The sequence below is a fragment of the Dromiciops gliroides genome, chromosome 1 (assembly GCF_019393635.1).
Source record: "Dromiciops gliroides isolate mDroGli1 chromosome 1, mDroGli1.pri, whole genome shotgun sequence".
NCBI lineage: Eukaryota > Metazoa > Chordata > Mammalia > Microbiotheria > Microbiotheriidae > Dromiciops > Dromiciops gliroides.
Window position 1 is genome coordinate 220,341,198 of NC_057861.1, and position 16,647 is coordinate 220,357,844.

Here is a 16,647-nt window from a genome sequence, read left to right on the forward strand (position 1 = left end):
CAAGTGTCTGAGGTCAGATTTGAACTCAGGTACTCCTGAATCTAGGGCCAATGCTTTATCCACTATGCCACCTAGCTGCCCCTAGCTGATTATATATTGTAACGATTGGAATAATGCCACCTGCTGGATACTTACTGTAGAAGAGTTCTGCCCATGAAGGGAAGGTCTTTGAGGGCAAGACCAGGAGTCTTTTCTTCAGGATTCAGGAAGTGACGCGGACTAGTGGGAGGAGGAAGGAAGAGACTGGCGCTCAGTCTCGCGCTCTTTTCCTCTGGACTCTGGCGGAGAAGGGAGCTAGAAATGTGCTCTCCCTTTAATAGATAGGAATCTAGGCCTTTTTCTCTCTCTTTACCAAATTCTTATTCTCCTTAATAAATGCTTAAAAGTCTAACTCTTGCTAAAGCTTATAATTTATTGGCGACCACTCATTAGATATTTTAGACAGTTTAGCTAGAATTTTAGCCCTTAACAGATGGCGACCACGAAGGGACAGCTGAACCTCACTTCTGATCTTCCGGTTGGGTAAGAAATTTCCCCTACCCTTTAAACTGCTAAGTACTGGCGCACTGGCTGTGTTTTCCCTTTAAATTTTTTCGAATGGACCTTTTAAACTCCCTAATTACCCTATTTTTGATTTTAGTCTGTTTAACCAGACAAATGGGAGATAAGATCATGTTAATGCTTTGTTTTTGTGGATTTTCTATTTTTCTTTTTATTTTTGTTAAAAGAGCCAGCAACTTACTCACACAAGGAAATATCTCTCCCTCTCCCAAGCATGCTTTTTCAGAAAAACCTGAAGAGATTCCCGCAGCTTTTCCCAGTTCTAACACTAATTGTTGCTTTAATTTTGCATGCCTGGAGGCAATGACCCACCCTCTAGAAGCTTTTAATCCCCTAGCACCTGGAGGCCAAGTGGGGGAAGAGGAATCCAGGCCTGAGTTCAAAATCAAGTCTGATTCTAATTGCTCTGGTCCCTCCCCTCCTCTCCAAACCCCACCCTCCCATGGCCAAGCCCATTGCTTCCCTGGCCCGGGAAGTCCAAAGATCTAATGCGCATGCTCAACTTTCTCTAACTGCATTTGCAGCTTCAGGCTCACCCCTTCCCCAGCCTGGCTGTGCTTCTGAGACAACTTTAGAAAACCCTTTAAATTCCAGATATGCTCGTTTTGTTCATAATTTTGCTAACCTGCTTTTGTCTTTAATTAGTAATCTTATAAAGCATTTGTATGGTGAAAAGGCTGACAGACAATATAGAGGGGTTAAAGAAGAAAAACTTAAGCCGAATAAGAATGACAATCATCAACATAGTTCAAGACTCCGATTCTTTTGCCATGGAAGGGTATATATTTTACAGAAATGTAGAAGTAAGCAGCAAGGTATTGATATGAGTATTGGGGATTTTAGATATCGGAATCAAAAGTGTTCTGAATTCACTCAGAGTAATAATGTCAGTTCAGAGGTTACATAGGATTTCTATGCTATTACATTTTGAAATTAATGGTATGGGTTTATTTTCATAGAGATTTTCATGCTTTTGAGATTGTGTCTTATACTTAGTTTCTAAAACAAGGAGAATATTTGTAAAGCTTTTTATAGTCATATGATCAAGTTTATATTTTATAATACTCTTATTAATATTAAGTTCATATTCATTTAGATTTCCCTAGTTTGAATTTCATTGTCTTTTATTGTTCCATGTGTATTTTTTTCTATTTATTCATCTCTAATTTTGAAACATTGCAAGATGGTTTTGATTTCATAATACAATGTTAATTCTAGGAGTATTGTGCTCCCATATTCTGAGTTGTTTGTTTTTGTTATTTTTTCTCAACTGATTATTTGATCAAACTCTTTAAAGCATTTCCCTAGCAAATTGTTTGCCATGGCAAGTGTAAATTGATTCTAGAAGTATTATTTTGATAAGCATATTCCAAAAAAAAAAAAAAAAAGAGGGGAACATTTGTAAAAGTTTTCTTTTTTCAAAAAAAAAAGTTCTTTGAGATTCTGTTATGCTTTAACTTGTATTTAAATATATTCAGATTTTTCACAAAAGTAATTGTATACTAAGTTTTTAAAAAAGGGGTATTATTTGAAATTGTTGCATAATTATATATTGTGTTCTGAGTCAAGATGTATTCACATTTTTTGCAATCATTTATTATCCTCAATTTTTAAATCCATATGAGACTTGGATTATGGGAACTTATCATTTAAGACATTATTTGCCTTTATTCTGAGTTATCAGATGCCAGTTGGCCAAGATGCCATCCAATCACAAGAGGAATACACGCAAGAGCAGACACTGAACTGTCACATGAGGGGAGACATGCACGAAGTTAAGGTATGGCCGAGGGAACGGCTTTTGACAAATGTTGAGGTTGGATTCTCTTGGTTTAATATTTTATTTTATTTTTCCCCACAATATTGTACAGATGGCTGGAAGTATTGATCCCACCCATCTCACTTCTACACCTAGCTTCTATGCTCCCTCCTATATGCCTGATGCCATGGACATCTCAATCCCATGCATCTGATTAAGTCTGACTCAGTTTCTTCCAATATGTTCGGTGGCATGGACATATATTCCATCCACCTATTTTAAGCCTGGCATACTGTATGGGCAGTACATATTGCTCAAGTGTGGGAATGCTCATATCCCATCATTTCTCTGTTCTTTTATGGTAACCCCCATAATTATCTCAGGTGTCATGATAAATACAGTGTTGAATTTGGCCTTGACACCTGTTACCAATTATATTAGATTTTTTAATTTCTCATAATGGCATGAGGATAATTAGGCAGATGATGCAAAAAGTGATGAAACAAAGATAAAAAAATTATTTTTAATAATTAATATCGCAGCAATTGTCTTCTCAATTATCCTCCATAAGGGGGGGACTATAGTAATATTATAATTTTAAAGAATGGTTCAATTTTTGTTTTATTATATGTTTCATGTGTAACAACTAAGATTCTGAATTCCCTTAGACATGTTTTTGAAAACTTTCATTGTTTGATTTGATTATTGACAAAGCTATTTTAAAGTTGTGTTAAGCTCAATTTTGTAGGAAATTTTCCTGGCTGATTACCAGCATCCACACATCAACCCCTGAAAAGACTTCCATTCCACGACTACACCTAGAGGACATCTGAGAAAAGACTTTCAGAGACTTTAAATGAACAGTTTTGATTTGTTGTTTTTGTTGTTTTTTTTCTCTTTCTGTTATAATATACACCATCTGTTACATGTATTCTCTGCAGAGGCCCTCCCTTTGCAAGACTAATGTCAAAGCGTCAGTTCATGAGGACAAAAAAAAAATCGCCCCTCTGGACAAAACTTTCCTCTCTTCCTTTTCTATATTGTTGTTCACATATTATTAGTTAGCAATAGTTATTATATTCTTTTTACTGTTCCGTCAAGGAAACATTTTGTTTCTTGAGGAACAACAGGGGGGACTGTAACGATTGGAATAATGCCACCTGCTGGATACTTACTGTAGAAGAGTTCTGCCCATGAAGGGAAGGTCTTTGAGGGCAAGACCAGGAGTCTTTTCTTCAGGATTCAGGAAGTGACGCGGACTAGTGGGAGGAGGAAGGAAGAGACTGGCGCTCAGTCTCGCGCTCTTTTCCTCTGGACTCTGGCGGAGAAGGGAGCTAGAAATGTGCTCTCCCTTTAATAGATAGGAATCTAGGCCTTTTTCTCTCTCTTTACCAAATTCTTATTCTCCTTAATAAATGCTTAAAAGTCTAACTCTTGCTAAAGCTTATAATTTATTGGCGACCACTCATTAGATATTTTAGACAGTTTAGCTAGAATTTTAGCCCTTAACAATATGAAAGGTGAAAGAGAAGGAAAAGTCAGAGATAATACTCTCTAATCTGATCCTCCCTAGTATTATCCTATAGCTCCTCTCCTTTTTTGCTAAACTTTTGGTGAAAGCTACCTATAGAAGGTGCTTCTGCAATCTCTTTTTTCATTTGATTCAAACCCCGCTACAGTCTGACTTCTAACCTCAACATTCCATTGAAATTAGAAAACTTATAAAAACAAATGTTGAAAACTATCTCTACATGTAACTGGAAAATAATGAAATACTTTAATTATTATTATTTTTTGTGTGTGAGGCAATTGGGGTTAAGTGACTTGCCCAGGGTCACACAGCTAGTACGTGTTAAGTGTCTGAAGTTGGATTTGAACTCAGGTCCTCCTGAATCCAGGGCCACTGCTCTATCCACTGCGCCACCTAGCTGCCCCTAATGATTTTTTTAAAAAAGGAAATTGTTCTCTCTAAAATTAGCAATAACCTTTGAATGGGCAAATCTAATGGCTTTTTCTCAATCCTAAACGTTCTTAACTTCTATGAAGCCTTTGATGCTGTCAATCATTAGCATCTTTCCCTGGAGATTCTCTTCTCTCTAGTTTTTTTATGACATTACTCTCTCCTGGTCATTCCCCTTTACTGGATCTTCATATAGGTCATGACAACCAACTATGTGGGAGTCACTTTAGGCGCTATCCTGAGCATTCCTCTCTTTTCTTTATATATTATCTTGCTTGGTGATTCTCATCATCTTCCATCTATCATGCCTACAAAGATGATTCCTAGATTCTATGTTGTTGTTGTTCAGTTGTTTCAGTCATGTCTGACCTTTTGCGATCCCATTTGGGATTTTCTTGGCAAAGATACTAGAGTGGCTTGCTATTTCCTTCTTTGGTTCACTTTAGAGATGAGAAAACTGAAGCAAATAGGGTTAAGTGATTTCCCCAGGACTGCATAGCTAGCAAGTGTCTGAGGCCAGATCTGAACTGAGGAAAATGAGTCTTCCTAGCATTCTATTCACTGTGCCACTAAGATTCCACATCTGGTATAATCTTCCTCCTGAGATCTAGTCTTTTATAATCAACTCCCTTTTTAAATATCACAAATTGGATATGTGATAGGCATCTAAACATAACATGTCCAAACCACATTTTAATATTTTTCTTTCTCTCCACTCCCCCCCTGCCCCGCCTTTTTCCCCTCCAAATTTACTATTTATTATCAAGGGAAATCACCCAGGCATTAAACCTTGGTGTTATCCTTGACTCCTTACTATTACCCACTCACATATGTAATCTTGTAATCTTTTGTCATATTAAAAATGGTTCTTCTTGCCTATAATTTATAGTTTTTAACATATTTTGTCAGTATTTTTTTCTATGCCTATTTGACATAATCATGTGGTTTTCAATGTTCTTATTTTTACCATGATTAGCTTGTTTTGTCGATCTTGAGCCACCATTGAATCCCTGCCATAAATCTAAATTAGAATGAATGATTTAAAAAAATATATTGCTGTTGTCTTTCTGCTAAATTTTACTTAAAATTTAGTGACATTGGCTTATAATTTTCTTTACATTATCCTTCCATATTTTAGGTTTTAGGATAGTTTTTGTTTCATAAAATGAGTTAGAATGTCTTTTTCTTATATTTTGAGAATAACTTACTGTCTGAAAAAGTTTCTGGGATCTTTTGGCCTCCTAAATAACAACTATTTTGTGCTGGTTAAACTTCTCTAAGAAATAGTGATAATCACAGACAATATCTTTACTTTTATCCATTTCCCATTTTTCATTGACAATAGCTTGTTCAAATCAGGCTGACATGATTTATCAATCAATTAATGAAATTTTATTAAACACCTACTAGATGATAAGAATTGTGCTAAGCACTAGGGAGACTAAAAGAGGCAAAAGACAGCCTTTGTCCACAAGAAGCTCATAATTTAATGGAAAAGACAACAAACAAATGTATACAAGCAAGGTATAGATAGGATAAATAGGAAATAATTAACAGAGGGAAGGCACTAGAATTAAGAAGGGTTGGGAAAGGCTCCCTGTAGAAGATGGAATTTTAGTTGGAAGCAAGTAGGTGGAGATGAGAAGAGAGAGTATTCCAGATATGAGAGAGAGCCAGAGTGTTTCTCCACTCACCTTTTTCTCCTCATGTTTCTAGCCCAGCCATCTTCTCATCAGTTATCCTGCCTGCTGTTGTCTGGCATAGGAATACCAGACCTTCTGAGACCATGCCCCGGGACTTGAGCTATCCTATTACCTACCTCCAGGATCAAACATGAAGTCCTCTGTTTGGCAATTATATCTCTTTTTACTTTTCTTGTCTTCCCCTTCCATGCCAGGTACACAGGCCATCTTCCTATGCCTTTGCATGGGCTGTCCCCCAATCCTTGAATGCTCTGCCCCCTCACCTATGCCTCTTGGTCTCCCTGGTTTCCACCACAACCATATCGATATGGAAGACAGGGAAACCAATAAGTATAGGTGAAGGGGCATTTATACGTATATGTATATACATTTATTGTGTACATATAGATTGTATTACCTAATAATTGCTACCTTGTTTCCTTGAAAGCATAGTCCTTGAAGGCAGAAACTGTTTTGTGACAATTTTTTTTTTGGTTATCCTATCCTGGGCTTGCCCATTTTTATAATACTCCTAGAATCTCAGTTGGGGAAACAGATGTTCAGGAAGGGTAAAGACTTGCCCAAAGTGATACAGTTGGTTAGTGGGTGAATGATAACAACAAAGAAGAAGAAGAATAGCCAGCATTTACAAAGTACTTCAAGGCTTACAAAGTATATTACCTACTTCATTTGTTCCTTCCAATAACCTTGGTGAGAGAGATGCTATTATTCTCCTCATTTTACACAAGAGGAAAATGAAGCAGAGATAAAGTAAATTGCCCAGAGTATGACAAAGCTACTAAGTGTCTGAGGAAGGATTTGAACTTTAGTCTTCCAGTCTTCAAGACCCACCTTTTATGTAAGCATTATACCATTGAGTTGCCTCTTATTGGAAAAACCAAGTGTTTTAATTTATTCTGTGGTTCTGCTTAGCTCCTACAGGTAAAATACTTACCTTTCTAAAACATTAACTCCTGCATTATATAATAATGGATATTTGCCTGAGTTGACTGAAGACTTACTATAGGATTTACATAGAGGCTCAAACAAAATAATTTCTTTATTATCTACTGACAAAACACTCACTAGGTCACGCGATTTCAAGGTCATATTTATCAGAGTAAACTGATTTTTAAAAATCCAGAAAGCAACACTAATTTAATCATATCCAGCCTCACAGTGACCTCAGAATCTTGATTAGTATTCTAATTAGCTTGGCAATGTCCCATTTCAACTACACCCAAGCTACATGAATCATTTCTCTCTCATATCGCTACAGAAACCTCAAATACTAGGGGAGTTCCTAAATTGGCCCAAAACAGCATTTTGATTGACTTACTACATCGAGAATAAAAACAATCAAGATGATGAATGTGGTTGCCCTGGCCAAACAACCTAAAACACAACAATTTTTAAAAGCATATGTATTTTTAAAGAGAGCCTAGACATTCTAGTTTAATAATAAATTAGAAAATAGGAAAGGTAGGCAAGGCAAGATTGGCATTAGAATATAAAGAATCGTTAGCCGAGAACACTATGCCTTTGCTAGGAATGATAGAGCCTATAAGAAAGAAAATATAACCAGGACATAGTTATTACTTTGCATTTCTATGGTATTTCTGTTTGCAGTGTGTTTTCTGAGCATCAGAAAGAGAGGTACAGGTATATTTAAGAGAGAGGTTGAAAAATACTTGTTCTGGGGGCAGGTAAGTAGTGCAGTGGATGAAGCACCGGCCCTGGATTCAGGAGGACCTGAGTTCAAATCTGGACTCAAGACACTTACTAGCTGTGTGACCCTGGGCAAGTCACTTAACCTTTGTTGCCCCACAAGAGAGAGAGACAGAGACAGAGACAGAGAGAGAGAGAGAGAGAGAGAGACAGAGACAGAGACAGAGAGAGAAAGTTGTTCTTTTACTTTCAGTCACATTCCAGATTCATAATAATGGAAGTCATAACAGAAATTCATACACCAAAAAATGCCACAAACAACCACTGGCAGAGAGAGTATTTCATGGAGAGAATCTGGCAACTCCTAAAATAACCTGGGGTATCCAAAAGGAAGTGAGGGTAGCATAAGGTCATGAAGAAAGACAGCTGAGAAACTGATATTTCAATACCAAAAAAAGTCTGATCATTCATTTCATGAGTGAATGGTCAGTGAATACTAGTTATGTGTAAGGATCTGTGGGGAATTTTTATGCATTTCTAATTGTAAGGGGATGTACCTCCTCTTACCATTGCTAAAATTGTTATAATTATTGCATATTTAGGAAATTTAGGGATTATAAAATTGTGACTGTAGGATTCTGGAAGATCCTCAGTCTCATCTAAAGGTGTGCCTCTATTCTGGCTCCTGATTATACTACATTTCTATTCTGCTGTTGCTTGGGCCTACAGGGTTCTTACATGGTCCTTGGCTTCTTAGATATGGAAGTTATTGGCTCATGTAATCACAATGATGCATACCCTTGGCTTAAAGTTATCCAGAACTAGTCTTTCAGGCCTTGCCTTCATGCTTCTCCTGAAGGTTTTTCTAGCACAAGACTCCTGTCGTGGCCTGGTCACTTTGTCTGAAGCATATTCCTTTGTTGGTTGTATGGATGGGTTCTATTCTTTGGTGAACTTCAGCTTCTTCTGCCTGTGGCAGGGAGTTCTTAACCTATTTTTGTATCATAGACCCTTTTGGTAGTTTGGTGAAGTCTTGGGATCACTTCTCATAATGTTTTTGTTGTTGTTGTTGTTGTTGTTTTTTGGTGAGGCGATTGGGGTTAAGTGACTTGCTCAGGGTCACACAGCTAGTAAGTGTTAAGTAAGTTCTATCCACTGCACCACCTAGCTGCCCCCTCATAATGTTTTAAAAACACAAAATTAAATATATATATATATATATATATTTATAATTACAAAGGAAAACAATTACATAGAAATACAATTATCTAGTCTAGAACCTTTTTTTTTTTTTGGTCAGGGCAATGGGGGGTTAAGTGACATGCCCAGGGTCACACAGCTAGTAAGTGTCAAGTGTCTGAGGCCGGATTTGAACTCAGGTCCTCCTGAATCCAGGGTCGGTGCTTTATCCACTGCACCACCTAGGTGCCCCGAAATACAATTATCAAAAGACGAGTTCATAGACCCCAAGTTAAGATCAGCCAATCTATGTGTTTAAGCTAACAAATGGAAATAATAATAAGCAAAACAACAATAATAGCCAGGATTTATATAGTTCTTTTTTGTTTGTTTGTTTTTGTTTGTTTTGTTTTGTTTTGTTTTTAGTGAGGCAATTGGGGTTAAGTGACTTGCCCAAGGTCACACAGCTAGTGTTAAGTGTCTGAGGCTGGATTTGAACTCAGGTACTCCTGATTCCAGGGCCGGTGCTCTAGCCACTGCGCCACCTAGCTGCCCTATATAGTTCTTTAAAGATTAAAATGCACTTTGCAAATATCAGTTCATCTAATCCTCACAACAACCCTGGAAGGTAGGTACTATTATTACCCCCACTTTATAGATAAGAAAACTGGTGAAAACAAAGTTTTCATGTGACTTGCCTAGAGTCACATAGTTGTTAGGCTAGTTTTGAACTCAGATCTTTGCTAACTCCAGATCCATAGCTCTATCCACCATGCCACCTAACTGCCAAAGTCTTCTTGATGGTGGCCATGTAGGGGCAGCTAGGTGGCACAGTGGATAAAGCACCGGCCCTGGATTCAGGAGTACCTGAGTTCAAATCCGACCTCAGACACTTGACACTTACTAGCTGTGTGACCCTGGGCAAGTCACTTAATCCCCATTGCCCTGCAAAAAAAAAGAAAAAAAAAGATAGTGGCCATGTGGTCATCTTTCTACTGAGCACATCTGCATTGAATCAGTTTCCTCTGAAGGCCAGACTCCTTACTGCTACCTGTTTCAAAGTTCCCATTCCCTTTTGGGTTACTCTGTTCCCTATCTGAAGACAGCTAACAAATCTCAGCCCATTTATAGAACAGTTTTAATTTCTAAACAAGTTTCTCAGAGTTCAGGCTATCAGTTGTCTCCACAACCCCAAGTTCTTTTTAAGGATTTCTTTTTATTATTTATTATTTAAGGATTATTTTTCACTCAAGTAATGTTTCTCCTTACCCACAAATCCCAGGAGAATAGTTTTCTAGAATCACATTATGAATTTTAAATTTAAAAATAAAGCCACAATTTAACACACAAATTGAATAATAGTCATATCTCCACTAGGTGGAGGAAGGGGAAGAGGAAAGTGGTTTCCCCACATATAACCTTCTGGACATATCAGGGAGAAAGATTTCTTTTAGCCCTGTTCTTACAATCATTCCTCGAACTATAACGTTATAGTTGACAGAAGGAAGAATGGAATAATAGCTACTAAGAAAGAAACACATGATTGTGCACCCATGGATAAAATACAGCTGCTGGCTTCATTTGAAGCCAAGTGTTTCTTGGAAAGATGTCTGCAGCAGCAAAACGAGTAACAGAGGCCAGATAACTCTGCCCTATCTAAATCTGTCCCACAGTCTCTGTCTCTCTGTCTGTCTCTGTCTCTATTTCTGTCTCTCTCTGTCTCTCTCTCTCTGACTGTTGTAGCTATTCCCACCTATGTTATACCATTCCTTACCTATGGGAAGGGAACTTCTTCCTTAGTTCAGAAATAATTAAATCTTCCACGAGATGATCTGTTTCTGTCACAAGATCTGCAGCTGATGTTTTTGTGGACACACGTTTTTCCTCAGTAAGGGCTTTTTTGATAATCTGAAACAAAATGGAGGCAACAAACTCATTCTTATCATCTTGTCAAATATATTCCTCCCCTTGTAGATATCATCTTTGGAATCAAGATGGGAGAATGTACCAATAAGCTCTTATATACTGTATTTAAGTTTAAAATATAGAAAATATATGTATAACTAACACAGATAATTGGAGAGGCATTAATTGCTCATGTTCGAGCCATGCTGAAATAATCGAAATGATATTAACCAAATGAACTTACAGAGTCAATGCCACACCAAATTACTATATAGATATTTTATAGAAGTAGAAATCTAATAACAGGAATTCATCTGGAAGAACAAAAGGTTAATAATATCAAGGGAAATAATGAAAGGAAGGAAGGGCACCTAGCAGTACCAGATCTCAAACTACACTACAAAGCAATAATCATGAAAATTATTTGGTTCTGGTTAAAAAACAGGAAAGCTGATCAGTGGATTAAATACAAAAGACCCAGAAGTAATCAATCATAGTCATAGAGTGTTGTTATAAACCTAAGATTTGAAGTATTAGGGACTTACTACTTGACAAAAAAACTGTTGAGAAAATGGTAAAGTAGTCTAGAAGAAATTAAATTTAGACCAGTATCTCATACAACATAACACAATAAGCTCCAAATGCATATATTCCCTAGATATAAAAAGTCATATTAAACAAATTAGAGAGATAGAGAAGGAGATACCTTTCACAGCTATGGATAGTGGATGAATTATTGACCAAATAAGAGGTAGAAAAGATCACAAGAGGTAAACTGGAAATATTACATTGCACAGACAAAATCAATGCAGTTAGAATTAGAAAGAGTTAACTGAGGAAAATCTTTGTAGCAAACTTCTCTGACAGTTTTGATCCAAGATATATATAGATATAGATATAGATATATAGATATATATAGATATATAAAATCAATATAAAAATATATATAATCAATATAAATATATCAGAACAAATGCAATTTCCCAATAGATAAATGGTCAAAAGCTATAAAGCAGCAATTCTCAAAAGAAAGATAAGCTAACAATAATAACTATAGCTAAACTCTATACTGTGCTTCAAGACTTACAAATTACTTAATATAGATTATCTCATTTTATCTTCCCACTAAACCTTCAAAGTATGCACTATTATTATATCCATTTCAGAGATAGGGGAACTGAGGCTGACTTTCCCAGAATCAAACATAGTAAGTCCCTGAGGCAGGATGAAATTCATCTTCTTGACTCCAAGTCCAGCACTATATCCACTATTTAGCTATTATCAATATTTAAAGCCATCAACAACCACTTAAGGAAAAGCCTCCAAATCTGTACTTATAATAAGAGAAATACACATTTTAAAAACTCTGGGGTTCCACCACACAACCAACAGATTAGCAAAAATGACCCCCCAAAATTATGACAATTGGAGGGACTTTGGGAAGAATAGAATACTAATGCACTTTTGGTGGAGCTATAAAATAGTACAACCACTCTAGAAAAAATCCCAAAAGTCACTAAAAACCCCAAAGTTACTAAATCATGAGTTACTAAACCTTTCAACCCAGTGAGACCACTTATAGTGTATATACCCAAAAGAGATCAAAGAAAAAGTAAAAGACACATATTTTTAAAAACAACAACAAAAAATTTCATAGCATAGTTTTTTCTTGTAGCAAAGAACTGGGGGCAAAGTGTGTACCCATAAACTGGAAATGGCTGAAAAAATTAAAGTATATGAATGAACTGAAATAATATTATTGCGCCATAAGACATGACGAAAAGGACAGATTCAAAGAAACCTGGGAGGACTTGTATGAATTGATGCAGAGTGAAGTGAGCAGAACCAGAACAATTTATACAATGACAATAAGCTTGTAAAGGAAAACAAGTGTGAAAAACATAAGAACTCTGTTTAGTGTAATGACCAATTACACTGCCTCTAGAAGACTGATGGATGAATTGTGCTTCTCACCTCTTGGCAGAGTGTTAATAGTTTAGAGGTAAAGAATGAAGCATACATTTCCAGATATGACCAATGTGTTGGTTGTTTTTTGTCAACTACACCTATTTGTACAAGAAAGCAATTTTATTTGGGAGGAATAGGACAGAGATGTTTCAGCCAGAGAAGGGAAGTACCTGGGTCGGGGAGAGGAGGAGAGGGGGAGAGGGGGAGGGGGAGGGGGAGGGAGGGAGAGAGAGGGAAGAGAGGAGAAGGAGAGAGGAAGAGGCAGAGGGAGGGAGAGAAGAAGAAAAAGGAGAAGAGGAAGGGGAAGGGAGAGGAAAAAGGGAAGGGAAGAATAGGGAGGGGAGGTGGAGAGGAGAGAAATAAAGAAAAAAGCCTCAATGAAACATAAAAATATACACAGAAGGGGACAGACAGTGAAGCAGGGCAGTGTTGAAACATAAAAAAATTTAAAACCACATTTTAAACAATTAATTTTTTTAAAAAGCCATTCATAACAGAAAATCACAATGTAATATACAATCACATTTATTCTATTCTTCATGTAAATTAATGTTAGTGTTTGTCAAGAATATTATAATAGCATTTTTTTAGAAATAAGATCACTTTCAATACAGGTGGCTAAACCTTTATATACAAGATGAGGCAGCTAGGTGGTATGATTGCTGTGCCTAGAATCAGGAAGACCTGAGTTCAAGTACAGCCTCAGATACTTACTAGCTGAGTGACCCTGGGCAAGTCATTTCACCTTTGTTTGCCTCAGTTTCCTCAAGTGTAAAATGGGGATAATCACAACACATACCTCCCAGGGATAGTGTGAGGATCAAATGAAATAATATTTGTAAAGCTCTCACTACAGTACCTGTGTGAGATTATATCCAACCCTTAGATATAAGAGATTTAACTATGGTAATAATCAGTATTTAGCCTATAAATTGTGATTTAATGTGGTTAGGTATTCTTTAGTGATATTCTTCAGTAGCTTGTGCAGATAATAATAGAATAAGTAAGATAAGTATTTGTAGAGTTTATGTATATCCTATTTGTTAGATTGATGCAGAAACCACATAATTGAAATGACATAAATTGAAACTATTAGTTTAATCCACCAATCAGCTTAAAGGTCAACTACTAAAAATAGTTACTCTGGACCAATCAGAACTTGAGAAAAGTTACCTTTGGATGGTGTTGATGGATTTCACCATCCCATTCTTTCAACTGTGATTTCTAGCACTGTATGTAAGATCCACTATGGTGGATCCACTAGTTGGATTACCTAATTTTGCATAAGACTGAGGTTTCCAATATTCAATGAGGATGTGTTGTACATACATCACTTGAATTGTGTAGTGTAAATGGTGTTTCTGGGAGGGGTCTACCTAAAAATAGTGTGGTATAAATACTTTACAGCCTTGTTGGTGTATAAAAGCAGCTGAGTGACACTACTCGGGATCTTTCAGGTCCTACTCCTGACTGACCGGCTTGATTGTGAGATAGACCCTGTCTCAATAAATCTATTTTCTATGACTTGAAGACTTTACTGTTTCTTTCCTTCATAGGACTTAGAAATTTTCGAGACACCTGGCATCTAGTAGGTGCTATATAAGTGCTTATTCCCTTCCCCCACCTTTCCCTTCCTCCCATGTTAGCCAGAAGTATTCAATTGAAAAGATGTTCTTTCACTGTTTCTGAAAAGGACTTGCTTTTAGGAAAAAAAACCTTTTTAAGTGTTTTATAATCTTGATGTTACGTCTGTGTAGAATTACATATCTAAATCCCAATTATCTTCTAGGTCTGATATCACTTGTTGCTAAAATCCCATGAACTTAGGTTTGCACTTTTTATGTTTTGATAAATATAATCATTTATGTGTTATAATTTACTTGTTTTATTATAGGAATAAAAAGAAGTAGCTATGTCTTGAGCTAAAAATGAGAGTGTTTAAGTCCAGAATATTGATAATGGCCTAAACTTGTTGTGAACATGTCCTGGCCCTCCCAATTTAGGGTTCTAAAAGTCACTAGCAAATCAAATAGAGATGCAAATGAACTGGCTTTAACAGAATGAAGTTTCTTACAATTCCATTCTTGAACTTAGATTTACAATTTCCCTATGTTCAAGCAATAGCATGACTTACCATCACTGGGCCTAAGGCAATCAATCAAGGGAAGTGTTCAGATATTTTCTCCTAACAATAATAATGCCAAGCATTTATATAGCTCTTTAAAGTTTGCAAAATGTTTTCCAGACATTTATTTTTATCCTCACAACTAATTAGTGAAATTAAAGCAATTATTATCCCCATTTTACAGATGAAAGAAACTGAATCAGAAAGAGGTTTCATAACTTGCTCAGGGTCACACAGCTAGTTTCCAAGAAAGTATTTGCACTTAGGTCTTCCTAACTTCAAGTAGCTAAGTGGTGCAATGGATAGAGTGCTGGACTTGAAATACTTATCTTCTTGATTTCAAATCCAGACTCAGACACTTACTAGCAGTGTGACCCTGAGCACATCATTGTTTTCCTCAGTTTCCTCATCTGTAAAATGATCTGGAGAAGGACATGGCAAACCACTCCAGTGTCTTTCACAAGAAAACCCCAAGTGGGGTCACAAAGAGTAGGACACAACTGAAAAAAAACAACAACACCATCACCAAAACTCTGACTGAACAACAATTTCATAACTCCATGTCCCACACTCTATCCATTACAGTATACAATACTTAGCTGCCAAATTATGAAAATGAACACTCTCATTAATTAAGTTATGCTGAGTTCTCATCCTGGTTTATAAATAAACAAAAGAAATGTTTTCTTATAAGCTTTCATTTCACTTGCTCTCTCAACCCTCATAGTCTTAACAGGCTTGCAATAAACATTAATATTACAATTTGTGAACAGTGTAACAAATGATACAGAGATATTCATCAGTTTTGAGGAAAATCATCGCTGGAGTTTCCTCTAACCATCAACCCAAACTGCTGGCTTCTTCATAGACACCAGCAACAAAGTTTTCTCAGGACGATACTTGAAAGTCTCTCATGAACTCTCTTCAGGATCTCTCTCCTCTTCACAGACTAAGAGTTCAACAATTCTATCAATGTTTCTTTAGTCTTTCTCAGTGTTACAGTTAACTCACTAAGTCTCTCTCAAAGCTCTCATTTCTTTCTCTCTTGGTATATACTTTCCAGATAACAGTAAAATTATCTCTTGGAGATCCTGTTTTCCCTTTCAAAGATAAAGTAATAATAAGCAAGGTCTTTATGAGAAAGGCTATTTAAGCTAAAGCTACCTTTAAGAAAAATTAAAGTCTATTCTTAAAGAGCTTATGGGGGAGGGGAGGTTGGGGAAAACATAAGTAAATACAAAGTATGACAAATTGTATACAAAGTGCCCATTTGTTCTTAACTATTTTCAAATAAGAAAGGGCTCTGTGGGAGAGGTTATTGAGGCATCAGTGATTCAAAAATTATCAGTGGTGCAATTAAAAAAATTAGACTTTACATTCAAGTCCCTACCCAATTTGGTGCCTTCCTATCTGTCTAAATTAATTTTTTTTTTGTCAGTTAGTCAACAAGCTTTTATTAAATTTTTATACTATGTGCCAGGTGCACTGTGCGAAGCCCTGGGCATAGCAATACAAGCAAAAAGCAATATAGTCCCTACCCTCAAGAAGCTTATATTCTAATGGGGAAAAACAACATGTGAAAGGGTACAGGAGGGGCAGCTAGGTGGCAAAGTGGATAGAGCACTGGCCCTGGAGTCAGGAGTACCTGAGTTCAAATCCGGCCTCAGACACTTAAAACTTACTAGCTGTGTGACCCTGGGCAAGTCACTTAACCCCAATTGCCTCACTAAAAAAAAAGAAAGAAAGTGTACAGAAGAGGAGTCAAGTAAGGAGGTGCCAGGGTAGGGGCATAGTAGCTGAATCTGGAGAATGAGGGATAATTGGTCTGGGGTTCTGCGCC

General features: G+C 36.7%; 1 protein-coding gene across 1 annotated transcript in view; it reads right to left on the reverse strand.

Annotated features, from left to right (window-relative positions):
* The window catches only part of IMPA2 (inositol monophosphatase 2), an 88,742-nt gene that overhangs the window by 40,714 nt on the left and 31,381 nt on the right, over positions 1–16,647 (reverse strand). The window contains exon 2 of the mRNA XM_043999281.1: positions 10,584–10,717. Within this exon, the coding sequence (XP_043855216.1) occupies positions 10,584–10,717 (134 nt within the window). The remainder of the gene's footprint in view (positions 1–10,583; positions 10,718–16,647) is intronic.